The sequence below is a fragment of the Pangasianodon hypophthalmus genome, chromosome 5, assembly GCF_027358585.1.
Source record: "Pangasianodon hypophthalmus isolate fPanHyp1 chromosome 5, fPanHyp1.pri, whole genome shotgun sequence".
NCBI classification, from domain to species: Eukaryota; Metazoa; Chordata; class Actinopteri; order Siluriformes; family Pangasiidae; genus Pangasianodon; species Pangasianodon hypophthalmus.
Window position 1 is genome coordinate 9,181,175 of NC_069714.1, and position 27,865 is coordinate 9,209,039.

General features: G+C 42.8%; 1 protein-coding gene across 1 annotated transcript; it reads right to left on the minus strand.

Annotated features, from left to right (window-relative positions):
• Nucleotides 1-382: 382 nt before the first annotated feature.
• Nucleotides 383-25,922, minus strand: LOC113526244 (MORC family CW-type zinc finger protein 3-like). The gene is made up of 18 exons (XM_053234447.1): nucleotides 25,351-25,922; nucleotides 20,547-20,619; nucleotides 19,460-19,592; nucleotides 19,133-19,362; nucleotides 17,076-17,217; nucleotides 16,602-16,749; nucleotides 15,938-16,066; nucleotides 15,720-15,839; nucleotides 13,914-14,011; nucleotides 8,019-8,123; nucleotides 7,063-7,191; nucleotides 6,887-6,961; nucleotides 6,740-6,791; nucleotides 3,196-3,271; nucleotides 3,037-3,091; nucleotides 2,576-2,945; nucleotides 2,265-2,389; nucleotides 383-1,311 (listed from the first exon to the last, which is right to left on the minus strand). The coding sequence occupies exons 1-18, from the start codon at nucleotides 25,387-25,389 to the stop codon at nucleotides 1,152-1,154; spliced, it is 2,259 nt and encodes a 752-aa protein (XP_053090422.1). The 5' UTR covers nucleotides 25,390-25,922; the 3' UTR covers nucleotides 383-1,151.
• Between the last annotated feature and the right edge of the window lie 1,943 nt (nucleotides 25,923-27,865).

Here is a 27,865-nt window from a genome sequence, read left to right on the forward strand (position 1 = left end):
TTCATAAATACTAGCTGTTGGACCCATTAAATCCAGATTTGATTTTAGCTCCATTATCACTAACACACATTTGTTACCAGAATGAACTAACATAAGTGGCAGTGGCACCGATGTTTATAGAAAAAGACCAAAAAAGCCAGGCAATGAAATCTGCCCTTTGTAATCTGTTTAAAATAGACTGTACACTGGTACCTTGTTGTACCAAGCAATTTCACATGTTACTACGTTCATCTTGATCCTAACAGCCAAGAAAAAACATGCTGAGGATTAAAGATGAGAAAACAGAAGATGCAGTGAGGATGAGCCCCTCCAGATCACATGCAAGGAAATTGTCATACCCATGAAACTTTTTTTTTCTTTTTTATTGCACTTCATGTACAAAATATCCAAAAAAAGTAAAAGTTATTATTTTCTTTTTGTACAAACAGCCTTGTATTTGAATAAGTGATCCATCTCAGCTTTAAAACCATCATACAGAGTGGGTGATTTAATGAATGAGTAGACACCTGTGTATAATTAATGGTGCTCTATTTTTACCCTGCGTCTATGGACTCAGCTTTCTGCTACTCTAGGCAAGAGACACAGGGTAAAAACAGTTTTCCTTTGTAAATGACATATGCACACACAAATTAGTACTCTTTATTTGGGATCTTAGTAAATCAGGGCCTTAATATGTATAATATTTTGCATCATAAAAGCAAGCAAACTGTATAGCTAACTATATGGCATTCATGTGGTTAATGTGGGCCAAAATTGAATGATGGCAGCAGTAATTTTAAGCATAGAAATGGACATAAATTGTTGATTAAAAAAATGGAAATGGAAGCCTAAAAGCCTACACATGAACTGAATATGTTGCCACCATCTAAAACATAGTTTGCCGTTTTTGTATAATATATAGAAAACATAAAAAGTGTTTATTTTTTAATACAAGTTAAAAAAAAGAACAAATGTAAATGTGTAATAGTAAAAATTTTTAACGTGGCAACATCAAAGTTTTTCTGGTTACCCAAACACACTGGAAACAATAAAAAGCTTTTCATGTCTAGTCAAGAAAAAATCAAAACAGTATTAAGGACTTGCGTGATCTTTTTTGCATTATCCAACCAAATGATTCAAAAAAGTTTGCACTCTTCTGGTCACCACTGTTTCTATGAAGAGGCTGCCTCTGTAGGGGAGATCTCATCGACAACCTGAGCGAGAATCTCATCAATGACTTCACAATCGTAGTTCACTTGTTGAAGGTCCAGAGCAGGGACAAAGGTGACCAAGAGACGTGCCACTGTTTGTCTGAGTTCTCTTAATCTGAGGCTAAAAAGAAGAGAGACTCTATATGAGTTATTGTGTTACAGTGCATGGCTTCTGTCTCAAATGCCAGATAATCTACAGTATGTTATCATATGAATTGTACAAACTGTATCATATAGAAATACATTACTGTTTAAAAGGTTGCCAAACCCCCAGACCATCATATTTCCTCCACCATTCTCAACAGACAGTGTCTGCTGCCCATTTTATCCTTTGCTGTTTTTGGGCCAGTCATTAATATATCTTTTTCTTTGGAACTCTGCCTAGAAGAAAAGACTCTGCCTAGTCACCTCTTCACTATTGGAAATGAGATTGGTGTTTTGTGGGTGCTATTTAATAAAGTTGCTAGCTGATGACCTGTGAAGAACCTGTTTCTCACACTAGAGACTCTCATATATTTATCCTCCTGCACAGTTGTGCACTGTGGCCTCCCACTTCTTTTTCTATCCTGGTTAGAGCCAATTTGTGAAGTAAGTAGTACACACCTTTGTAACATACTGTATCTTCAATATCTTGGCAATACCTTGCATGAAATAGCTTTTATTTCTAAAAACAACAACAGACTGTGGAGTTTCCGAAGAAAGCTCTTTTGAGACCATAATCAAACCCACTGGTTTTCTAATGATGAATTAGCCTTTTAACATGCTAACCTAAGATTAGCTAACACTATGTGCCACAGGAGTGATGGCTGCTGAAAATGGGCCTTTGTATGCCTCTGCAGACATTCCACTGAAAATCAGCTGTTTCCAGGTATAATAGTCATTTACAATAATAACAATGTCTAGACTGTATTTCTAATCAATCTGATGCTATTTTAATTTTAAAAAAAATTGTGATTTTCATACAAAAACAAGGCACTTTCTGAATGATTCCAAACTTTTGAATGGTAGTGTAAGTATAATACTGATTTTACTGGTATTCTGCTGATCTGCATATTTCTAGAATAGAGCCCTTACCTGCAAAACTGTGTGACATTGTTTCCTTGTCCACCCCCTTGTCTGTCCTGTGTCTCCTCTAAGTCTTTCTGCAGGCTCTCACAGCAGGTCAACAAAGTGCACTTCTCATCTTCTAGACTGTCCAACTGTGTGTGAGGATTTTTGTACAAAGAGGGAAGGAAAAAGTAAGAATTGGAGTAATAGGATGTGAAACAAACTGATTTTGCATCAATATCATTGCATTTTATTTTGACTTAATTAGTTCATTTAGGTTGCACTTTCCTTTCTAACATTTATGATTTGTGACTAATCTCTCATAATCAGACACTCACCTTTCCCTTTAGCACTTCTTCTGCTTTTTCTTGCTCTCTGAGCTTGTGTTGGAGCTGCTTTATCTCCTCCTTGGCCTGCAGGTACAGCATTTTGTAGTTCTGCTGGTCCTCAGAGCTGGCCTGTGTGATTTGATTGCTCTGCTCCCTCTTCATTGTGCTCTTGTCAATCACATCATCACTATTGTCCTTTGGACCTGTTTCAGTGGCTACCCTTTCAACTTTATTAGCATCATTACCAGAGCTGCACATGGCAGATGAACAAACGGTGTCAGGTGAGGTTGTGGATGTTGACTGACTATCTAGTATACTTTTTATTCTAGCTTTCTTTTTCTGCGTATTCTCTTGACTCTGGCCCAGGGCTCTCTTCTTCCTGAAATAAAGGTGAAATTAAATCATTCAGGTGCTCTTAATGTCATGTCATTGTTACGGTGCATGAGGGAGTGATAGAGTGATGACAGTACCTTGTAGGAGTAATAGAGAGAAGAGTGTCCTGAGTGTCAATTGAAGGTCTGGAGCCTAAAGAGTTAAAACATGGGTTACAACAAACTTGTAAATACTAAATGCAAAGGGATACACACATAAACAAAATAAAAATAAAATAGAATAATATAGGTCATTACCTGCACATGTTGGAGAAGTGGAAATAAGGGTGGAGCTCTGTGTTGTTTGGCAGGATGACCTGGGTGTAGAAGGGCTCTGTTGAGAGGAAAAACACATGTGGATGAAGGCAAAAGACAGTCTGAAAACTATGAATGTTTGATTATACAAGCAGTTCCAGCAGTGTAATGCACAGAGTCTATAATTATGAATCTGTATGAGATTTGTACTTGACACCTACACAAATTACACATTACATGTATTAGCTTTTTAACTATGAATATTTCTATCTCCACTTGTGGTCAAATCATGCCACATTCTAGATCTACACGACATATATATATATATATATATATATATATATATATATATACTCACCATCCACTTTATTTCAGAAACTGCTGATCAGCTGGGAATTTCACACATAAAAGTCTCTAGAGTTTACACAGAATGATGTAAAAACAAAAAACACTGAGTGAGTGACAGTTCTGTGGGTGGAAATGCCTAGTTGAAATGTCTTGTTGACTAATCTGAGCTGATAGGAAGTCTATAGTAACTCAAATAAGCACTCTTTATAACCGTGGTCTCCAGAAAAGCACCTCAGAATACACAGCACATCAAAGGTGGATGGGCTACAACAGCAGAAGACCACATCAGGTTCCACTCTTGTCAGCCAAGAACAAGAATCATGGCTACCATGGGCACAGACTCACTGCAGCTGGACAGTTGAAGACTGGAAAAAGACCAGGTGTTTTTTTCCTACTTTTCAACTGTCCAGTTTTGGTGAGCCTGTGCCCACTACAGCCTTAATTTTCTGTTCTTGGCTGACAGAAGTGGAACCTGATGTGGTCTTCTGCTTTTGTAGCCCAACTGCCTCAATGTTCGATGTGTTATGCATTCTGAGATGCTTTTTTGCTCACCACAATTTTACAGAGTGGTCATCTGAGTTACTGTAGCCTTTCTGTCAGCTCGAACCAGTCTGGCCATTCTCCGTTGACCTCTCTCATCAACAAGGCATTTCTGTCTGCAGAACTGCCACTCACTGGATGTAAACTCTAGAGACTGTTGCGCATGATAATCGCAGGAGATCAGCAGTTATAGAAATACTCAAACCAGGCCGTCTGGCACCAACAATCATGCCACAGTCATGCCACACACTGAGATCACATTTTTTCTGATGGTTGATGTGACCATTACCCGAAGCTGCTGGCACATATCTGCATGATTTTATGCATTGCACTGCTGCCACATGATTGGCTGATTAGATAATTGTATGAATGAGTAGGTGTACAGTACAGGTGTTCATAATAAAGTTCTCAGTGAGTGTATATAACGCTTAACTACATTTATTTCAGCACCTAGCTAATATAGAGACAATGCACAACTTCATAAAATACTAATCTTTGTGTGTTTGATCCTATCAGCTCTAGGTTCAATTCTGAGCCCCTGATATGGGGAATAGGTACTCTAAATTGCCTATAGGGGTGAATCTGTGGATGTGTGATCCCCTGCAATGGACTAAACCCACATAATTACTTCTAAATATAGACAAAGACATAAATTGTGGATTGTAGGGATTAACTGAATGTTTTTAGAAAATTAGAACAATTGCATACATTTAATATATACCAAGACACTGAAATGGAGACTGAGATGCTCATCCTCTTTTTTACATTGGTATGCAAAGCTCTGGAATCACTCTGAAGCAGTATGAATCATTAGATTAGTACTATATAATCCTTATATTCATCAAAAACAATGAAAAAACACATACAGTATATACAGTCAGGTTCATAAATATTGGGACAGTGACACAGTTTTGGTAATTTTGCCTCTGTACACCACCACAGTGGATTTGAAATGAAGCAGTCAGGATGTGACTGAAGCGTAGACTTTCAGCTTTAATTCAAGGGGTTTAACAAAAATATTGCATTAACCGTTTAGGAATTACAGCCATTTTTTACAGAGTTCCTCCATTTTCACAGGCTCAAAAGTAATGGGACAATTGACTGATAAGCAGTTTCATGGCCAGCTGTGGCCTGTTTCCTTATATCATGATAAATTAAGGAGATAAAAGGTCTGGAGCTGATTCCAAGTGTTGAATTTGCATTTGGTAGCTGTTCATGGGAACTCTCAACGTGCTGTCCAAAGAGGTGTTGATGCAAGTGTAGGAGGCCATCATTAGGCTGAAAAACCAAAACAGACCTATCAGAGAGATAGCAGAAACTTTAGGAGGGCCAAATCAACAATTTGGTACATTCTTAAAAAGAAGGAATGCACTGGTGAGGTCAGCAACACCAAAAGGCCTGGGAGACCACAGAAAACAACTTAAGTGGATGATTGCAGAATTCTTTTCTTATTGAAGAACAACCCCTTCACAACATCTAGCCAAGTCAGGAACACTCTGGAGGAGGTAGGCCTATCATTGTCAAAGTCTACAATCAAGAGCCACCTTCATGAATGTAAATACAGACGGTTTACCTCAAGATGCAAACCGCTGGTAACACTCAAGAACACAAAGGCCAGATTAGACTTTGCTAAAAAACCCTCTAAAAAAAGCCTGACCAGTTCTGATGCAAGATTAACTTGTACCAGAATGATGGGAAGAGAAAAGTATGGAGAAGGAAAGGAAGGGCTCATGATCCAAAGCATACCACATCATCCGTCAAACATGTGGAGGCAGTGTTATGGCATGGGCATGTTTGGCTGCCAATGGAACTGGGTCACTGGGGTTTATTGATAATGTGACTGTTGATAGAAGTAGCAGGATGAATTCTGAAGTGTACAGAGCTATACTTTCTGCTCAGATTCAGTCAAATGCTGCAAAACTGATAGGACAGCGCTTCACAGTACAGATGGATAACAACCCAAAACATACTGTGAAAGCAGCCCAAGAGCTTGGAAATTAAATGTTCTTAAATGACCGAGTCAGTCACCTGACCTCAACCCAACTGAGCTGCTTTTCACTTACTGAAGACAAATCTGAAGGCAGAATGACCCACAAACAAGCAGCAACTGAAGATGGCTGCAGTAAAGACCTGGCAAATCATCTCAAGGGAGGAAACTCAGCATTTGGTGATGTCCATGGGGTCCAGACTTCAGGTAGTCATTGACTGCAAAGGATTTACCTCCAAGTAATAAAAATAATCCTAATATTTATGATTATATTAGTTTGTCCCATTACTTTTGAGCCTGTGAAAATGGAGGAGCTCTGTAAAAAATGGCTGTAATTCCTAAACAGTTAATGCAATATTTTTGTTAAACCCCTTGAATTAAAGCTGAAAGTCTACGCTTCAGTCACATCTTGACTGCTTCTTTTCAAATCCACTGTGGTGGTGTACAGAAATTACCTAAACTGTGTCACTGTCCCAATATTTATGGACCTGACTGTACTTTAGTCTTCTTGCAATCATGGAAATAGTCTTTCTTTGATACATGGCACAACACCTAGCTAGCAAGCAAAATGCATCTCTACAGTAATGAGCAGTGTTTTTTTCTAAATCTGGGCAAGAAGAGAATGGAAAAAATATACCATCCTGGTAAACCATGTTAAAACAGTATGTTCACCTGCTGTCTGTTCTTCTCATACAGCAATTGATATAGCAACTGATTTCTCTCACTGTTTCAAAACACATGCACAAGGTTATATGTAAAACATCAAAAAATATATGTTAGAATAAATATTTATTGCAAATAACATGATTCAATACTCACTGCAGTTTGTAGGTTTTCTGGTATCTGGGTTGTTCGTCATCAGAATTCTCAGGTTCTTCTTCAACTGTACAACTCCTGAGAATATCAGATACTTATATGAGTAAGCAGACACACATATACACAAACACACACACACACACACACACACACACAGGGAAAGACATACACAAACATACCTGAATTGAGGGTCTGAGTTCATGTGGCAGAACCACTTTTTAGGGAGATTTTTAGCATCAATGCCATCTGGAAGTTTTCGCCACTTCAGACAATCATCACACTGAACCCAGTTTTGATCTGGCTGCTTCCTGTAAGTCCACACAAATACACAAACCCTTGAAACAATCAAAAACTGAACAAAGCAAATGTAGCAAGATCTTTTGGCTAGGTCAGATAGGACATGGGACACAGCTCTAACTTCTAATAAATAAGAATAAAAACTAATAAATTGCATATGAAAGCAGATTCTTATGTGTTTCTTATGCATGTTTCATATGTGCATGCAGCACTGTTTTTGTTAATTCCATTTCCAACCAATTCCTGTAGATATCTCTGTTTGCAAGCATCCCCTGAAATTTTCTTATTAACTACCATAGATATTTCCCCCTAAATATAAAAACAAGCTATTTAAACTGAAGCAACCCTGACCAGGTTGAAGCAGATACTGGAGGCCCATGTGGTCTTTTATACAGGATGTGTGCCAGCCATGTTGCTTTTGTTTAATGGGCATATTTCATAAACCTTAAATACCTGATTTGTGTCCATTTAAGACTTTTTAATGGAGTTGTATGGTAAATTATTGAAGATATGCTGTTTCTTAACTGACTGGCCTCTCTCTCCCATGTGCATATAAAAACCACTCACTCCTGCAACTTTTTATTGGGTTAGGTGTGTCCTGAAATACTCTGAACTGCTAGACTATTTCATCAAAATGTATTTGCACTTTACTATTAATATTTTTTTCTATTCTATTCTAACAATATTTTACCATTAATACCATTAGCAACTTTGTGACTCTGTAAGTCAAGGCACAGAACCAGAAATATAATACCAGAGGCACATAAGTTACTTCAGCAAAGCAATACCTGTATGTGTGTGTGTGTGTGTGTGTGTGTGAATGCACTTTTAAACTTACACAATATCTTCAATGGGTACAGTGCAGTTCAGGTTTTTCCGATGTCTATAATGGGCTTCTTTCCAATAGTTCTCAAGCTTATAACCTACATTCAGCATGATTTTCCTGCAAAGGCACAAAATAGCATTCTTAACTACACTCTACACATATGAGCAGAACTGCTCCTAATCAGAGTGGTAAAAAAATCAGTGAGATACTTGAGATACTGTACATATAATACTTATACCCAGTGATCCAAAACTTTATGGCCACTCACAGATGAAGCAAATATGTTCTGCTGGAAAATCTTGACTCTGGGCATTCATATGGATATTAATTTGACACTAGTCTTTCCGGAGTCCCTGCTTGCACTCCGCACACAGTGTACATCTTCTTAAACCATTCTTAAACCATCTTCTTAAACCACTAGTGATCTATTTTATTGTGTCTATTATTTGTATTATTTTTATTTTATACTACTTCTAATATATAGGTATTCATGGAAATTCTTTTCTTGTCTTTGATGTTACTATTATTATATGTTACTATTATTTCATAAAATCACCCCAGAACACCCCAGAAAGGGGGGATGTCTTGGAAGAGAGAGGAACACAGATTAATAGGTATTCTCTTGCCCTGTAAGATAAGATAAGATAAGAAAGACAAAATAAGATGTACCTTTACTGATTCCCCATAGGGGACATTCAAGCTGACACAGCGGCACAAGTAGGAAGAGTAACAGGAGAAAAAAGGAGAAAGAATGTCTGAAACATGAAAGAATGCTCTGAAACATGCTGTTCCCAATGAATATTTAAATCTCCAGCTTAGTTCACAATAATGCTAATTCTAACTAGATGTAACTGAGGTCCTACTTCACTGTCCTACCTGAGTGCTGATGACTTTGCCAACTTCTTCAATGAAAATATTGAAATAATCTGCCAGAACTTCAGTCCTGCTCCTACAATACAGATTCAGTATTCCCCTTCTCTTTCTCTGACCATTTCTTCTCCTCTATCAACAGAAGAGATGCTGCAAGTCATCTTGTCTTGCAATCCCACCACCTGCCCATTGGATCCCATCCCTTTCACAGTGCTCCAGAACTCCTCCCCTTCATCTCTTCTATCACTGATGACTGCATAACGTCTGGTCATATACCAACTGCATTTAAAGCAGCACAGGTTATTCCCATTCTGAAGAAACTCACTCTGGATACCTCAGACATTCTTTCTCCTTTTTTCTCCTGTTACTCTTCCTACTTGTGCCGCTGTGTCAGCTTGAATGTCCCCTATGGGGAATCAGTAAAGGTACATCTTATTTTGTCTTTCTTATCTTATCTTATCTTACAGGGCAAGAGAATACCTATTAATCTGTGTTCCTCTCTCTTCCAAGACATCCCCCCTTTCTCTATCTCTCTGTCAAGCTACACTTTACTCCTGAGATACCAGTGATCCTGACTCCTGCTGCCTTCTGGACCTGCCTGATCCATCCTGAAGCCCCACTTCCGCTAAAAGTTTTGTTCACCTGAAGGTCACTCACCACCGCTGAGGATGGCCTCACATGGCTAGAATAAATATCACCATGGGATTACTGTGGAGGGTTGCACACAGAAACCTTAAAGATAGCTGTGGATGTTCTTTCTGGGATAGCCTGAAGACAGCTATTTCTAAGAACAGTTTACACTTAAGACTCTATCATTGAAAAGTTGTTCAATACTGTTTGATATAAGAGACACGAAGTTTAAACTTTTACAAGTTCATTTTACACATTTAACACATTTAGCACTGCTTGACTTTACAGTATACAGTGTGACAACGGGCTGGCAGCACACGCACATAAACCAGTAAGAGCTCTTCACTCTATTGCCGCTATGGTGCTGAGAGGACAGTGCCACTTCAGCACCACCTGTGTTGTGGAGAGCACGGGAGCACGTGGCTGGCGGGAGTGGAGTAATCAGGCATGGCTGGTAACCAATGAGGGCTGCAGCAGCTCCCTTCCCTCTTATGGCTTATCACTTATGCTCCACTCTTACGGTGTTCTCTCTATGTCTTGCACATAACGAGGAGGATGACTCTCCCAGCACCCTCATTAGCGCCAACCTGTCCACCTGCCAACTGCAGAGCCCCTTGCGTCCTGCCACTGCACTGCAACCTCTCCTGTGCCCCTTTCAGCTCACCCCTTCACCCAGCACCAAGCCTGCAGTACCACCTGGCACCTCATTTACCCTTCCTGCACCTGTAAATAAAAGTCACTTGTGCACCTTACCTTCCTCTCCTGTGGTTCATGCTCAGCCCTCTGCGTATGCTAAGTGCTACACTGGTGGACAATGCAGGCATGAGCATGGACCCCAGCCACAACCCCTCTATGGATGTCCTCCAACACCTCCAGCAGACTAGCCAGGAGCCGGCCCAGGGACTTTGGCTCACCACACAGGAGTTGCTAGAGATCAAACAAGGCCATCCTTCTCCCTGACCCCTGCCTTGAGGCCCAGCACCTCCTCACCAAGATGACAGGGGACGAAGACATTGAAGCCTACCTCCACATCTCAGTGGAGGACTAACCCTACCACACCCTGATCCCCTCCAAGGCCGCACACTACGACCAGCTGAAGAATGAGGTCCTGGTGCTCTGCGGCCTCTTCTCATCTAGCGAGGTGGCAGAGTTTCACCGCTGGGCCTACAACCCCAAGGCCACCCCTTGTGGCCAAATGGACAGCCTGCTCCACATTGCCAAGAGGTGGCTCCAGCCTGAGTCGTGCACCACCACAGAGGCTATCGAGCAAGTGGTAACGGACCGCTTCCTGTGGGCTCTGCCGCCCAAAGAAAGGAAGGCCATGGGCATGCGAGGGTCTTGGAACCCTTGAGAGATGCTGGAAGCTCTGGAATGTGCCCTAGCGACCCTGGAGATTGGCAGGGGTGAGCAGTGCAACATCCTGAGGCCACTGCCTCCAGCTCCCAGACCCACCAGACCACAGGGAGTGGCCCCTCCTCGTGGGTTTGCCGGATCTCCTGTCATGCCGGATCTCCTGTCATCCCGGATCTCCCAGTACTCCCAGTCTCACCCTGCTTCTCCACCAGTGTAGCACTTAGCATACACAGAGCTCAGGTGAAGCACCTGAGGATGTCTGTCTACCACCCCCAGACAGATGGGCTGGTGGAGCAATTCAATCAATCCTTGAATAGGATGCTTTGGAGAGTGGTACATGAAGATGGGAGGAATAGGGACCTTCTCTTCTCATACATCCTCTTTGCCTCCTGCAATTTCCTGGCTCACTGGCAAAGCCCTTACACGGTCCTTCGAGAGGGTGGGTCCTACCGCCTGCAGCAACCAGGTAAGCATGCAGACACCCAATTTTTCCTTGTTAACCTGTTAAAGAAATAGACTGATCTGGCTCTGTGGTGTCTGTGTACGCAAGTCTCCCCACAGATCCGCCTGAGTGTGCCTTGGTCCTTGAGCTCTCAGAGGTGGTGTACCAGTTTGCCGATGTCTTCTCCTCCACCCCTGGCCTAACCCGTCTGGTCCACCATGACATCAAGACCCCACGACCTGGTGGAGTGGTTGGGGAGGGCCTGGTTCATCTCCAAACTGGACCTCACAATAGAGTACTGGCAGGTGGCCGTGAGCCTGGAAACCAAGCCAAAGACAGCTTTCTGCAACTCCGGCGGCCACTCGAAGTACCGGGTCCTCCCCTTTGCTCTGCATGGGGCCCCCGTGACATTCCAGCAGCTTATGGACATCGTCCTGCGTCCCCAAGGCCAGTACGCTGCCGCTAACATCGACGATGTCCTAATCCATTCCTCCACCTGGTCTGACCACCTACACAATCTTAGGGAGGTCCTGGGCGAACTCTGTAATTCCAGGCTGACCGCCAACCCCAAAAAAATGTCACCTGGGTCTCACAGAGGCACAGTCCCTGGGATATCCCATCGGCAGAGGGCTCCCGATGCCACAGGAGAAGAAGATGGAAGCCGTCAGAGACTACCCACAACCGACCACGAAGAAACAGGTATGTGCCTTCTTGGGGTTGGCCAGGTATTACAGACGTTTTGTGCCCAATTTCTCCTCAATTGCCTCTCCCCTCTCAGACCTCACCAAGAAAGGCCAGCCGGACCGGGTTTGCTGGAGTTGGGAAGCTGAAGAGACCTTTGAGACCCTGAAGCAGGTGCTGACCTGCTCTCCCATCCTGCCAAACCCCAACTTCAACCACCCCTTCACCATGCACAGGGACATGTTGGTGACAGGGCTGGTAGCCGTGCTATCGCAGACCATTGAAGAGGAGGAACACCCGGTCCTCTATGTGAGTCAGAAGCTGACCCCTGCTGAAAGAAAGTATGCCGCCGTAGAGAGAGAGAGACCCAGGCCATCAAGTGGGCAGTGGAGGAGCTACAGTACTACCTGGCTGGCCGACCCTTCACCCTTGTGACAGACCATGCCCCCCCTGCAGTGGATGGCCAGGGCTACACAGGGTGACATGGTGGTTCCTCTCTCTACAGGACTTTGATTTCAAAGTGCAACATTGGGCAGGGACTCAGCATGGTAACGCTGATGGCCTATCTCACCAGTATGCACTTTGGGGTCGACACGCACCGGCAGTTCCCTACCCTCCTTGAGAAGACGGGAGAGTATAAAAGGGGCCTGCGGTATGAGTAAGACACTCAGTCTCAGGCTTATGCTCCACTCCAACGGTGTTCTCTCTATGTCTTGCAGACAATGAGGAGAACGACTCTCCCAGCACCCTCGTCAGTGCCAACCTGTCCACCTGCCAACCGCAGAGCCCCTTGGGTCCCGCCGCTGCACAGCAATCTCTCCTGCACCATGCCCCTTTCAGGGATGACCCTTACCCCTTCACCCAGCACCAAGCACTACCACCCTGCACCCCACTTACCCTTCCTGCGCCTGTAAATAAAAGTGACTTGTGCACCTTACCTTCCTCTCCTGGTTCATGCTCAGCCCTCCGCGTATGCTAAGAGCTACAACAGTTATAGAAGTGATGATTTATAATTGCACTATCTGTTGTCACCCAAATGAGGTTGGGTTTCCCTTGGAGTCTGATTCCTCTCAAGGTTTCTTCCTCTTGTCATCTCAGGGAGTTTTTCCTTGCCACATTTTTTTCTGGCCTGCTCATTAGGGATAAATTTGAATTTAAATTTAAATCTTATATCTGGTTTTCTGTAAAGCTGCTTTGTGACAATATCAACTGTTAAAAGTGTTATTCAGTATGAATAAAATTGAACTGAACTGAACTAACTCATGTAAACTTCCCCTGGTAGCAGAGAAACTAATTGACGGTAGCAACAATACTTCTTTTGACTCAGGCTTTGTGTCAAACTTTGTGTGAGCTCACTTATATTGAGCTGGATGGATGACACAAAATTCATCTCTGTAATATCTCTCCATATTTTGGCCTTTTTTTGGTGCTGTGACTCCACTGGATATGCTGCTAAATAATATTTTTTTCTTGTACTTTAACTTCTGCCTCAGAGAAATTCTTCTTTTTTTTGGCCGTTTACACACAACTTTACTCAAAGATTGATGACTGAGGCCCATTGTTTGGGAATGGTTTGAGGAACATGATGCAGAGTTCAAGGTGTTGCCTTGGCCTTAAATTTCCCCAGATATCAATCCGATTGAGCATCTGTGGGATGTGCTGGAACAACTGGTTCGTGGCGGTTCTTTCTCTCTACTTACCTCTGCTGCTATCACACTATACTATACTGCCAGATACCACAGGGCACCTTATAGGTCTTATAGAGTCCATGCTTTGTGGGAGCCGCTTTAGTGGCACACGGAGGACAAACAGCATAAGGCAGGAGAATATGATGTTTTGGCTCATTGGTGTACTCTATAAAGTACTATATTAAAACTTGCATTAATAGATAATTAACTCCTGATAAGTCAGGAAATGTTACTCAAACATACTTATATTCTTCTGTGTCATCAAAGTCCTGCTTATTGTGAGTTGGTTTGAGGTAGTTACACTCTATCACCCCGACAACTCCCACTCCTGTGCTTTTAGCCTGGCAACAGAACACAATAAACACTGTAAATATTAAAAAATCAAGAAAGATTTTTGTTCATTTCTTAAAATTACCCCAGAACTGAATCTGCCTGCATATCAACTGTACAACCTGTATAATTTAACTATGTATTTTCTTGCATGATAAAAGCCCATAAGCAGTGTGGCATATTCGAGTACATGCTAAATCACAATTATCTGTAATCTGTAGTTTATTAGCTTGCAGTATGTCCAAATAGTTCACAGCCCTTGCTTAGAAAGGCTCTGAAACATGCTGTTCCCAATGAATATTTAAATCTCCAGCTTCACAATAATGCTAATTCTAACTGGATGTAACTGAGGTCCTACTTCACTGTCCTACCTGAGTGCTGATGACTTTGCCAACTTCTTCAATGAAAATATTGAAATAATCTGCCAGAACTTCAGGCCTACTCCTACAATACAGATTCAGTATTCCCCTTCTCTTTCTGTGACCATTTCTTCTCCTCTATCAACAGAAGAGATGCTGCAAGTCATCTTGTCTTGCAATCCCACCACCTGCCCATTGGATCCAATCCCTTTCCCAGTGCTCCAGAACTCTTCCCCTTCATCTCTTCTATCATTGATGACTGCATAATGTCTGGTCATATACCAACTGCATTTAAAGCAGCACAGGTTATTCCCATTCTGAAGAAACTCATTCTGGATAACTCAGACATCAGCAACTACTGACCAGTGTCATTATTTTATCATTATTTCTTTTCTTTCTAAAATCCTCCAACACACTGTCTGCAATAAATCTCACCCAGAACAACCTCCAAGATCCTAACCAGTCTGGCTTCAAAGCAGCACACAAAGCATCCCCGGAAACTGTCCTTGTGGACATTACTGAGAAGTTTAATGCTGCTAGATCAGCCAAACTGTCATCAGTCCTCATCCTCCTCAACCTTTCTGCAGCGTTTGACACAATCAACCACAAAACTCTTGTTGATCCTCATGGGTCTTGGAATTCGTGACATGGCATGGGAGTGGTTTGCATCCTAACTGGAGGGATGGTCATATCAGGTGACATGGAGAGAATCCATCTGCTCCATGCAGACACTCCACTGGTCCTTTAGCACTGCTTGGTTAGACCCACCGCCTCTCAGGGTACAACGATGGCATGCATCAAGTCTCTTCTGTGTTCAGGCAACTAGGTAGTTGAATGAACTTCCTCTAGCTGCTTGAACAGCTAAGTCACTGTCTGTCTTCCAATGACCTAAAGACCTACCACTTCATGAAGTATTTAAATAAGCACTCTGTTATTTGAAAAAAAAAATCCTGTCATGTTTTCATACTGTACAACACAGAATGGACAAGTAAACCAGTATTTAGCTGCAACCATTTTTCTGTACTATACCCCAGATCTGAATGATGAGGTCTACATCTTGGGTAAGACCGGCAACCTTTTCAGGGTCTGAAATTGGTGAAACATTGAGCCCAGAGAAGGTTGCAGGATGATGGTCAAATTGGTGGTCATCAGGAGTCACTGCTCTGATCTAGTCACTGGGTGATAGTTTGGTGTCCACATATGTACCCATATAGTGTAAATTTCTTGTAGTGCAAATGACAAAAGATCTTTTTTTATTTTAACATATCTGTGTTCCTCTACATATTCCTGCTTGGTTATTCCTTCTGTTCCTGTATGCAGATTATTACAAAGAAAGTTGAAACTTATGTATGATTCTCACCTCGCGCTGACAGGCAACACGCTCATAAGCTTTGATGAGTCTGTTTTTGTTGTACATCATGATGCCATAGTGCTCCTTAGTTTTTGTGTTGTAGCCAAAGGTGATTGTCATTCCCTTTTTCTGAGACAAAATCTTAAGGATCATGCATTAAATTTTTTTTAATCATTTAACAGTTATATTTTTCATGTTCACTTGTTTTAACATTTGCATGAGGATACAAGACAGGCAGGTTTGTATGTGTCCTTGAAGACTTTTGCTAGACTTTTAGTGATAAACTGAGTTTCTACCTTCTGCCCTTGGATGATAATCTGCATTCTTGGCTTCAGGTACAGGATACGGCAGTATGCCTGACTCAAGAGAAAAATAGCAGTCTTGACTACAATATATACTTGATCAGTGGTTAAAAGATCTTGAAGTTAATCTTGAATACTGAAATAAATAAGCCAAATACTGCAACTACAGATTTTTTTAAAAACCCGAATTGTGCTCATTCATGGTGAGCTTCATCATTCCAATTGGTACATGAAAAAAATGGAATGCATAAAAAACGCCACACATTTCTTGGACAAACAAAACATTTTGTCTGTTGACAAAGCCGACTGCCACATCTGAATCTACCACCAATCCAGGAGCTGCTCAGAATCTACATTTCAGTTCAGTTCAGACATTTCCATGTTCTGATTTATGCATATTGAATATTACATCTGTTTCTCACTACCAATCATTCACTTCATTTGACACTTCTCACTCCTTGTGAGGTTGTCTGTATGCAATTAGGAATATTGTTTTTCCTTTTTTTTCTTTTGTTGATTATCTCTGATTTTGATTTCCTATTTCTCCTTCAGCTGATAGGAACTGAATTGCTAATTTCAAAATTCTCACCCGCAGTGAATATTCACTCTCAGGAACTGACATACCACCCTCAGGTTGGGGCTTGTTTGGCTCCCTGGTGCTCTCGTACACATCAACAGGGATCTGGATGTCATATGGGTCCTTCATGAAGTCAAATTCTAATTTTCCTGAAGATGTTCTGCAGCAGAATAATTTTAAGTGGAACCATAGGAAGAAATTATGGTATAATTGTACAAGCAAAACATGGTACAAATCCAGTTTTCTCATATTTTCATTTCCAATATTTCTGTTCTATAAACAGTAGGCTGTCCATCTTTTTGTAGCATATTTCAACTGAAATGTGGCACCTAGAATTATTTATATCTTTATCTATACTCTTATATATTAACCAGAAAACTATATTAGAGTTCTCTACTAAAATAAAATGTCATACAAATGTCATTTAAACAGAGCACTCATTTTAAACATTATTTAACAATATATATAAACTCTCTGCATGTTCACCTGCGTAGGTTCCAGATGATGATTCGGGTTCCACTTGAGTTGGCGCACAACCCATCAATGACACTGAACTCAGTCAGCAGTTCTTCCTCTGTGTTAAACAGTGAATGTGTCAGGATATCACGAAGACACTCTGCATGCTCTGATGCAGCACTGAGTGAGCCACAACATTAAGGAACAAACTGCACAGAGGAACCTTTAAAATCTCAGAAAGCATTTAAACATTAAACACTATCATAACAACACATATATCCCTTTAGTTTCACTGTAGTTACTGAACAATATGTTTTAAGAATCAAGAGCAATATGGTAGTTTAAATAGACAGATGTATCTCTGTGTGAGTGAATATATATATATATATATGTGTGTGTGTGTGTGTGTGTATATATATATACGTGTGGGTGTGGGTGTGCGTGGGTGTATATATATGATGGTGCAATCATATGCTCTATGGCAGGACCTGGGCCTTTCTTTCATTTAAGTTCCCAATATTCTCTCAGGACCCCCAAGAGATCCTGATCAGATGGAGGTCCAAGTGAACATTCTACTGGTTTGGAGCATGGACCAGTCCTTCACATTGTGGACCCCAAACCATCACTGAGCTAGTGGACCAATCGATTGGGGGTGATGCCAGCCAGGGAAATCCCAATATCAGTCATAACTGGGGGGTTTGGGTGTGGTACAACACAGCCCTCTCCACAAGGGGGCCCGCACGCAGACTGAGTGGCTCAATGGCTGAGTGGGTATCCCCAAGCGGTTTGCCAAGGAAATGTCATTAAACTTTCCTGTCACACCAGAGTCAATAATGGCCTGGTGAGGTGCCTGCTGCCAGCCACCCCAGGACAGGTTAACTTTCAGGAACAACCTGGTGCTAGTGAAAGGCTGTTTTAGGATTATTACAAGGCCTCAAGCCTGGGCGTTTACCTATGGGCCTTTATTATTGGGCCCAGTGGGGTGTGAAGCACCCATTCTGCTTGAGGCCCCTAGTTGGGTCATCAGACCATTGGGTACCACCCAACTGCATGGGTTCAGGGGATTCAGCATTAGACCATGCCCCCGCTGGTGTAGAGAGCCAGATGGAACGTTATTATGGTATATTCCAGGACCCCAAGACTCGGATCCTCTCCTTATCTCTGAGGTGGTTATCGACTTGGATGGCCAGGTCATAGAGGGCCTCTAGGGTGGGTGGTGTGTCTCTGATAGCAAGCTCATCTTTGAGGAGCTCATGGCAATGTACCAGCAGGAACTCACTGAGTGCCTCAAGGATGAGCTTGCTACTCGAGCTTAGAATTCCGGAACACTGCTAAAGAACACTGCAGCAGAAAACCTCTGCAGCATTCTGTGTCTCCTCCGAACCTCTCAGGGTTGGGTATCTGGGGCTCAGGTGCAGTAGGCTCAGGAGTGGGAGTGGGGGCATCACTGCAGCCCCTACACTCAGACAAAGGGTCGTGGTGAAGGCCTGGGTGAGCTGAGTCAGCTGCTGCACTATTTCTTGCAGCAACTGCTCATGGCGTGCAGGAGAGGATCAAACTCTACTGGATCCTGGACCCCACTGGGTCCATTTCTGGTCGCACCTGTCTCTTATCGGATGGTTCAGTGTGGACCCAACTGCAGAGTGAAAACCCCTGCTTGCCCATTTATTTATAAGCATTATAAGCATATTTATATATAGGCAAGATGAAGGTTTAGGGAAGGGTTTGGGTGTGTTTTGGGCACCTAGTGGGCCTCAAATGAGGGAGCTTCATGCCTTGAAGTGTGCACTCTACCATTGTGCCACTAGGTGGATTGGCTATGGATGGGGTGGCACAGCTACAACGCAGAGTCAAGAAAAAGGCAGGAAAAAACAAACAAATGAGATGCCAAATTGGCATACTCAAACAAAGAAATCTTCTTTGTTTGAGTACCCCATGGTGAAGTGCGGCCTCTTACATATACCGAGTTTATGTCTTTTATCTTCTTATCTCCTGCAGTTCTAAAAGTGACTGTAATAGAAATGTCCTGTTCTTTGGTGCATTATTCCTATGAAATCTAGCCATCTAGCTCTCTATTTCTAGGTAAAGGATATCAGTCTGTCTTGTCTTGGTGAACGTGACAATAGGCACTATGACATTCTGTGCTCCCATCTTTTCAAGGTAAGTCTGTGACAGGAGACCCACACACATGGTGTTGGCTTTCTTTGAGAACACGATGGCATCCTTCCCCAAGCGCATGGAGCCCGACTTAAAACCGTTACCATAAAGACCCACTGGGACATGGCCTCTTATCGTCTGCTTATCACTGAAGCCAAAACTGAGAGAGAGAGAGAGAGAGAGAGAGAGAGAGAGATGAATTTAATGACCTATTTCCCCTCTGAAGGATAATGCAGGCTTCATGAACACACTCCTACCTGAGCATTTTGTGCATCTTATCATAATCCATGCCTTTTCCATTATCCATGAAGATGAGGCAGTCCTGGTCTTTGATCACCGTTTTGTCAATCCAGAATTGTTTTGCACTGACATCTGGGTCATATGCATTGTCTGTCAATAGGAAAACAAAAGAGGAAATTCTGATACTATCCAGTGTTAGGGACAATTTACATTTGCCTGTTTCATGGGTTCTCAGTGTTTACATTCTTAGTCAGCTCTGTAAAACATGCAAGTAACCATTCATTCATTTATCTTCATCACTTTATTCTGGTCAAAGCAGAGCCTAGGGAGCCTATCCTGGGAACACTGTGTGCAAGCTGGGAATACACCCTGTATGGGACACCAGTGTATTGCAGGGTATCATATATACATTTGCGCCCCGGATAATGGAGCTATGAGAAAGCAGCTTTACCCGCTGTGCCACAAAAGAAACAATTCTGGTAATGATGAAAATGTGTTCAGCATCCTGGAAAACACTAACAGACATTAAGTGAGTGACTCAAGAGTCCTGCTACTGTTTGGCCACACTTACTGGGGGGTCGAAAATTACATGCTATGCTATTTTTTTTTTTTTTTTTTTTTTATTTGTGATTCATTCACCTTAGTGACTCGCTCAAAAAGACAGAATTATTTGCTCATTTATATTTTCCATTATTTATATATTATTTATTATTTGTATATTCAAATATCAAACAAAAATCTCTTTTTTATTTCATAGTCATTGTTTTACGTAACAGTTTGAGAGAAACTACCCTTGTGGTGATTTTGTTTTGGGAAACAGTAATGGAAATTAATTTGATATACTATACAATCTCATACACAGACACACACACACACACGAACCTTGCAGATGCATTTCTACTTGCTCATAGTTACACATTGTACATTCTCTCTAAGTATTCATTTCTAGAATTGCTCTTGCTAAGCAGTCAGAACATTGTGGATCAGAACGTGAAAGACAGGCATGAAATTTCAGCTGTTTGCAGAAAATGATCCAGTAATCAGCTGGAAAAAGGAAAGTAATAAAGAAAAGAGATATAAAAGAGTAAAGAAGTTTTGACTCACCGATCAGTTCTGCTACAGCACTGAAGGGCCAGGTGTGGCTAATGGAGTTTGTGTGCAGGTACCGTGGACTGATCTTTAGGAGGAAAGCAAAATATTATAATCAAGTACCTTGACAAATAAGTCTACTATAAAGATGAATAAATGTTATTCGTTAAACAAAGTAACACAAAGCTGAGAAAAGCATGACCTCCAGAAGGGGGAATAATTTTTCAAGTTTCATTTTATTTAAATCTCACAATATGTCTTTTGTAAGCAGAGAGGCTAAAGGGCCTTGCAGTGGCAGCTTGGCAGGTGGAACACCCAAAACTCACCTTTACAATGAAGTCTTTTTAAAATTCATTGTAAAGTCTCACAACATTTTGTAACAAACATATTAGTTAAATAAAAACATAGGGGTGGCATGGTGGCACAGTGAGTAGCATTGCTGCCTAGGATCCAGGGTTTGATCATGTGCTCAGGTTACTGTCTGTGCAGGGTTTCACATATTCTCCCCATGTTCATGTGGATTTCTTCTTGGTTGTCTGGTTTTCTCCCACTGTCTAAATTTCCCCTAGGTATGAGTGAGTGTGCTAGTGTTTGTGCTTGCTGCCCAGCAATGGACTGGCATCTTATCGGGGGTAAAATCCTTATCCTTGCAGCCAGTGTTCCTGGGAGAGGCTCTTGATCTACTGCAACCCTGAACAGAATAAAACGGCTACTGAAGATGAATGAATGATGATGAAGATTGAGATTTACATTCCACTTTCAGCTATTGGGCCTTCCTTCTATCTGTCATACACTGTAGTGTTTTATAAAAGTTTCTCTTTCTCAGCTACTAGATATAATCTCCACAGCCACACTCATTTACATAAAAAAAAATCTCCGTATGTGGTAAACAGCTTCCCTGAAAGCCCTATAGTCTGCTCGTGGCACTGCTTATTGAGAACAACACGGAGCATGTCAAAATTTCTAAAAAGATACTGTTGTGTGAAGTAGAGTAAAACAAAATGGTTTATTTGTGACTTTTCTGAGTGGTTTGTCTAAGAAATAATCATGACAACTACCAACTGGGGAGAGAGAAGGCTAACATGTGCTTCCTTCCAGATACATGAAGTCAGCCAGCCACATCTTTTCAAACTGCAGACACCCATAACTGCCTAGTGTCACTGTGATTGGCAGAGGAGAGAAAGTATGACATCCCTTTCACACAGAGAGCACAGCTAATTTTGCTCTCAGCCACAGATGATTGTGGCATAATCAGGTTTCAAACTCACGATCTCCTGCCAATAGTGTGAATGTTGTTTTGTTGTGCTAATCAGGAGCCAACCTTGGGATAATTTTTGATCGAGAACTAAAATTTGAAAAACAAATTGCTGCAGTCGTTAAAAGCGGCTTCAGCTCAAAACAGTCACCAGAATCAAATCCTTTCTTTCCTCACATGAGCTAAAAAAAGAATATGTTGAAATCAGCCAGTCATACTTTGCGTGTCTACAACTAGTTCAAAATTCTGTAGCTCAGTTACATTCAGGTTCAAAGAGGAATGCTATTAAACCAGTTTTAGCTTCTATTCATTAGCTCCAATTAATTTTAGGGTTGAGTAGGAGGTTTTGTTTGTTGGTTTTTACAGCTTTAAATGGAATGGCACACTCTTACGTTGCAGATATGTTTTGTACACACACTGTTTCTAGACATTAAAAGCTCACCAAACAGCTACTGCTGATTGTTCCTTGATCTCAGCTGAAATAGAAAGGATCATACTTTTACTGATGCTGCATTGGTAGACATTAGACATGTTTCTTCTGTATGTGTATGTCAAAATATCTTATTGTCTAAACAACATGGCTTATTCCTCCAATCAGGAATGAGCTAGAGTGATGATGCTCATACTGCACATGCTCAGTTAGCCCCTCCCCCCATCTGGAAGAAATCAGCCATATGTGACCATTCCTTCTGGAAAAAGCTAATTTCAAGGTTAAAAAAAAAAGTATTTTTTTTTAATGCTCAGAATTTTTCTCATACTGTCTAAACTGTTTTTGTGAAGCATTATTCATTCATATAATTTAAATCAGTGTTTTCATAGCTTCTAATAGGCATAGCTAACAAGTGTCAAAGCTATTGTGTCTAGCTAGCATAGCAAGTTTTGTCATGGCTGTCAGAGTAGAGACAGTTGCAACATGTTGTTGCAACCGTCCCATCATGCCGTTGCATCAGTGGATGCTAAAGTCCTGCTTATACTGGACAACCTCTCATCCCATCTGTCTCTGAGAGGAATAAATTTCTGCAGAGACAATGGAATTGTCTTGCTTTCCTTTCCACCTCACTGCTCTCACAAACTACAGCCACTGGATTGTACTGTTTACGGTCCTCTAAAACGAGCTGTGAACTCCTTCTGTGACTCATGGATGAAGAGCCACCCAGGCCTGACAATGTCAATTTATGACATTCCTGGCATTGTTAGGTTGGCCCTCCCTTTGGCAGCAACACCAGCAAATGTGCAGTCAGGTTTTAGGTGCACTGGCATTTGGCCATTTAATTGGGAGGTCTTCCAAGATGTTGACTTTGGACCATCTTTGGTGACAGACTGTCCTCCTCCATCTACTGCAGCTCCACCAGTTCCATCTGCCCTGCCTGCACTTCTTGCAGATCCACCAGTGCCACCTATGCCATTTGCGGCTCTCCTGTCTCCACCCGCTGTAGCTCAACCACTGCCACCTTTACTGCCTGTACCTGCTGTAACTGCACAAGTGACACCTTCCCATATAGATTTCTCACCTGAGACCCTACAGCCTCACCCTAAAGCAGGACCAAGAAAAATCTCAAAAGGGAAGAGAAAGTGGAAGACTGCAATTCTTACAGACACCCCAGAGAAAGAGGCACTGGAATTGGAAAAGAAGCACCAGAAAGCTAGGAGAAAGTTAAATAAAAATAAAACCAAAACAAAAGCGAAGAAAAGCAAAAATACAAAAAACCTAGACAATGACACTGACTCTGACAAAGAAGAGGATTTCTGCATTGTTTGTTTGGAGAGTTACTCAAAACCAAGAGAGGTTTGGGTACAGTGCTGGCAATGCAAGGCATGGGCTCAGCAGGCCTGCACTGATGGGGGAGCTAATTATACTTGCCACAACTGCGAGTCTGATGTGGACTAATTTCTTTCCCTCTTACCCTTTCTCTCTCACACACTCATACACTACTTCACACACACACAGTTCAGTTCAGGCCTAATAATTAACCAAATAATTAACCAACTAACCCTGTAATGGGGTCAGTTGCAACATTTGACTTTGTCTGTTCAAGTTTAAATTGTACATATATTATCATACGTACGCATGTTACAGCAATGTGGGTGGGTATCTGACAGATGTGGGTTTAATGTATTAAAATTTTGGCTTTCCACTAAAAACAGTCTCTGAGAAACTGAAGGAAATACAAAAAGTGTTGCAACCGTCCCTGCTCTCCCCTAGAACTTTGTAGAGGTCTTCTCGGGTCTTAAAATCGACCCGAATCACTTCTTACCCGAACCCGACGTGCATAAATTAATTTTTTAAAAGAAAAACCCGACCCGAGACAGACCCGATGAAATTAGACCCGAGTCTGACCCGATGGCATTTATTTTCGACCCCGACTGGACCAGAACGTAAACGGCATTGACGTCAAATGCCAATATTTTCTTTGCAACAGGCTAAGTGTAAATAAATTGCTTAGTGCAGATATTTGCACCTCAGTATTGTAGTGCATTATAAAACAGTATGCAATAATAACATACTGAGTGTAAATTATTGTATTAAATTATATAATTATAGTATAAATTATTATCACATCATTTATTTATTAAAATTATTAAATGGATGCCGCCTTATTGGGACAAAAGCCCTCTATATACACCTTCCCCTTAAACCTAATAAACACTTTATTATTAAATACCCGTGAGGCACTTTATTTCCACTTTTTGAATAGTTCGTTCATCCAGTACGGCGTATGACGTCTTTTGTATTGCTGTCTATCACAACCAGACACTGGTTCGCGGGGTTAGTGCAAAAAGCCTCTGCCAGCAAGGTGGGCTGTTTATTGTAAATAGACTCTCCGTTAAAGGGATCGGGTCTGATCGGGTCCATTTGGAAAAAGCACATTTATTTTAAATTACCCGAGACCCGAGGCATCTAATACCGAACCCGACCCGTGTCCGAGGCACTCGTCGACGTTTTGGACCCGAACCCGCTCGGGTCTCGGGTCGGACCTCGGGTTTTCGGATCCAAGTGGACCCGTGAAGACCTCTAGAACTTTGTACAGCACACCAGGAGACATTAAACGCTTTATTTATTTATATATCTATTTTTCAGTTGTTTGATTGTTTGACTTTCCTTTCACCTATTCACCTATTGCTTTGCATGCAGAAACAAAACAAAAAAACTGAGTACAGTAATGATGAAATGAAACTGAAAGTTATCCTTCCAAAAACAAGGTAATGAATTTCAGAGAAATGAAACTGCCATCCAACAGCCCTGCTTCAGTTGTCCAATAGGGCATTTCAAACAATTTTATTTCACTTGTTTATCATTAATTTGCTTGATTATTTATCCTGAGTAGCAACAGTGATGCCATAGTGTTGAAGTTCTCACCTCTTAAATTAAACTGTAGTGGGGAAAGCTTTAAACTGTGCATGCAGTGGATTAAAAATCCATAGACTTGTTAAGTTAGTCATAAAAAGAACACAAGTGTGACTATAATTTCATATGAATTATTTCCAACATTTATTGCTACCATATACACAAACACAGCTGGTTAGAGTTCAGTCTAGTTATAGTTATAGCCTGTAAATACTTACTGAGCTTAAAGGTATCCCTCTATTTGTTAGTGATGCCATTTTTATTTAAAACTGCTGTCTTTAGATCCAAAATTGGCTTCATATGAAGGAGCAGGATACTCTTCTATTGTTGTTAAATACTGGAATGATGCATCTACTTTTATACTGACTTTAGGGAAACTCCTCCCCTTAGGGCTCACCACAGAGTAAGGAGGCTAAATAGACATTCAGTGATTGGTTAGTTTTCATATTTTAAATGTGTTCAGCTTTAGGCTCCAGTCTGTAGTTTTCTGCACACTAGATGGCTATCTTCAATTAGATCTGTGCTTTCTGTGTTTCATTTCTGACAATAGTTCCCAACTGTCCCTGTATAGAGATACTGCAGAGTTCATATCTCACCATAATCCAACACAGCTGATGAAAAATTCAAATTATTCAACTTTAAACATCTGGATTAGGTAAGTTAAATTATAAATAGAAATTCAATCTTAAAATAGCAGTTTTCTAGGAACAGGAGCAGACAACAGACAGGCATCAGATGATGAGATCTGAAGTTGAAAAGAAGCAAACCACATCGATCTATATTTGGCAGGAACTCCACTACAGTGAAAGGAAGAGCTGAAGGAAAACGTCTCCAGGTTACGCATGTAACCATGGTTCCCCGAGGGAACGAGACGCTGCGTCGAAACGCTATGGGAACGCCTTCAGCGTGACCGCGCTCTGAATAACATGTGTAATCAGTCCAATGGATGGGCGAGACGTCACGGGCGGGGTGACATAGCGACCCGGAAGCATAAAAGCCCGAGCGGCAAACGCTGCGCTAGCTTCTGAGAAATGAGGCAAGCGCGGCAGGGATGCCAGAAGTGTGGCACTGAGACGCAGCGTCTCGTTCCCTCGGGGAACCATGGTTACATGCGTAACCTGGAGACGTTCCCCTTCAGGAACTCGAGCTGCGTCGAAATGCTATGGGAACGAGTATGCCCACGCCGCCAGACTTACAAATCCCTGCATAGTGTGGAAAGGGCACAGCTCAAGGCAAAAGGACAGAAGAGCCGGGAGTGGCTCGCATATCCAGGCCGTAGAATCTGGCAAACGTCAGGGGCGTGGACCAACCCACCGCGTTGCAGACGTCCTCTATGGACACACCTGTGAGAAAGGCCTTTGAGGCCGCCGCACCTCGGGTAGAGTGAGCCTTGACCCCCAAGGGTGAGGGGAGACCAGAGGACTCATAAGCCAGGGAAATGGCCTCCACAATCCACCGGCTGAGGGTCTGCTTGGTAGCAGGAAGACCCCTCTTCGGGGGACCAAAGCATACGAGCAATTGGTCCGCCCTCCTCCACAGGGCAGCTCTGTGGATGTACGCATCCAGTGCTCGCACTGGGCACGTACAGTTAAGCTTCTGATGGTTGGGCTCCCGAAAGGGAGGAGGACAGAAGGCCTGCAGCACGATCGGCCGTGGTGCCGAGGAGGGAACTTTCGGTACGTACCCCGCTCGGGGGTACAAGAACGCTTTGGCCAGACCGGGCGCAAAGTCTAAGTAAGAAGGGGCCACAGAGAGGGTCTGAAGATCCCCCACTCTCCTTAGAGAGGAAATCGCCAAGAGAAAGGCAGTTTTCAACGTCAAAAGACGGTCCGAAGTCTCCTCTATGGGCTCGAAGGGGGGTTCACAGAGAGCCTCTAAAACCACGGCCAGGTCCCAAGGAGGGACCCGGGATCGCACTGGAGGTCTGAGCCTCAGTGCACCGCGGAGGAAATGTGTAACCGGGGGGTGCCTGCCCACTGACTGACCACCGAGGGGGGCGTGGCAGGCCCCAATAGCCACCACGTAGACCTTCAGGGTGGAGCGGGTCAGCCCTGCGGAGAGACGGGCCTGCAGGAACTCCAGCACTGTACCAACTGGGCAGTGAACAGGGTCGAGCCGGCGGTCTCCGCACCAGGAAGTGAAAAGTTTCCACTTCAGGGCATACAGTTTCCTTGTTGAGGGAGCTCTGGACTGGAGGATGGTCTCAACAACCTCGGCTGAGAGACCGGAAGCTCTGAGTTGTGCCCCCTCAGAGGCCACACCCACAGCTTCCACAACTCCGGGTGGAGGTGAAGGATGTCGCCCCCCGCCTGTGAGAGGAGGTCCCTCCTCATGGGAATCTCCCATGGAGAGCCGTCGAGAAGGGAAATCAGGTCCGAGAACCACGCTCGGCCCGGCCAGAACGGGGCTACTAGCAACAGGTGGACCCCGTCCCGGTGCACGCGTACAGACGCAGCCTCGGCCACGCCCGTGCCATAGCATCCAGTCCCAGGGGAGCTGGATGAGTCAGAGAGAACCAAAGGGGGCAGTGCGACGTCTCCTGCGTCGCAAATAGGTCGACCTGAGCTCGACCGAACACCCGCCATATCTGCTCCACCACCTCGGGGTGGAGTCTCCATTCCCCGGGGATCGGCCCCTGCCTCGACAGGGCGTCTGCTCCCATATTGAGACGGCCAGGGATATAAGCTGCTCTCAGTGAGAGGAGCTTTCCCTGGGACCACACAAGGATCTGGA

What these genes read in the sequence shown, in the direction of transcription:
- LOC113526244 (XM_053234447.1), bottom strand. Translation starts at nt 25,389, where the DNA reads ATGGCATCACTAACAAATAGAGGGATACCTTTAAGCTCA. An exon ending in AAGATGCACAAAATGCTCAG is followed by an intron (nt 19,363 to 19,459) that starts GTAGGAGTGTGT and finishes TCTCTCTCTCAG; the next exon opens with TTTTGGCTTCAGTGATAAGC. An exon ending in AGAGTGAATATTCACTGCGG is followed by an intron (nt 16,067 to 16,601) that starts GTGAGAATTTTG and finishes CTCTTGAGTCAG; the next exon opens with GCATACTGCCGTATCCTGTA.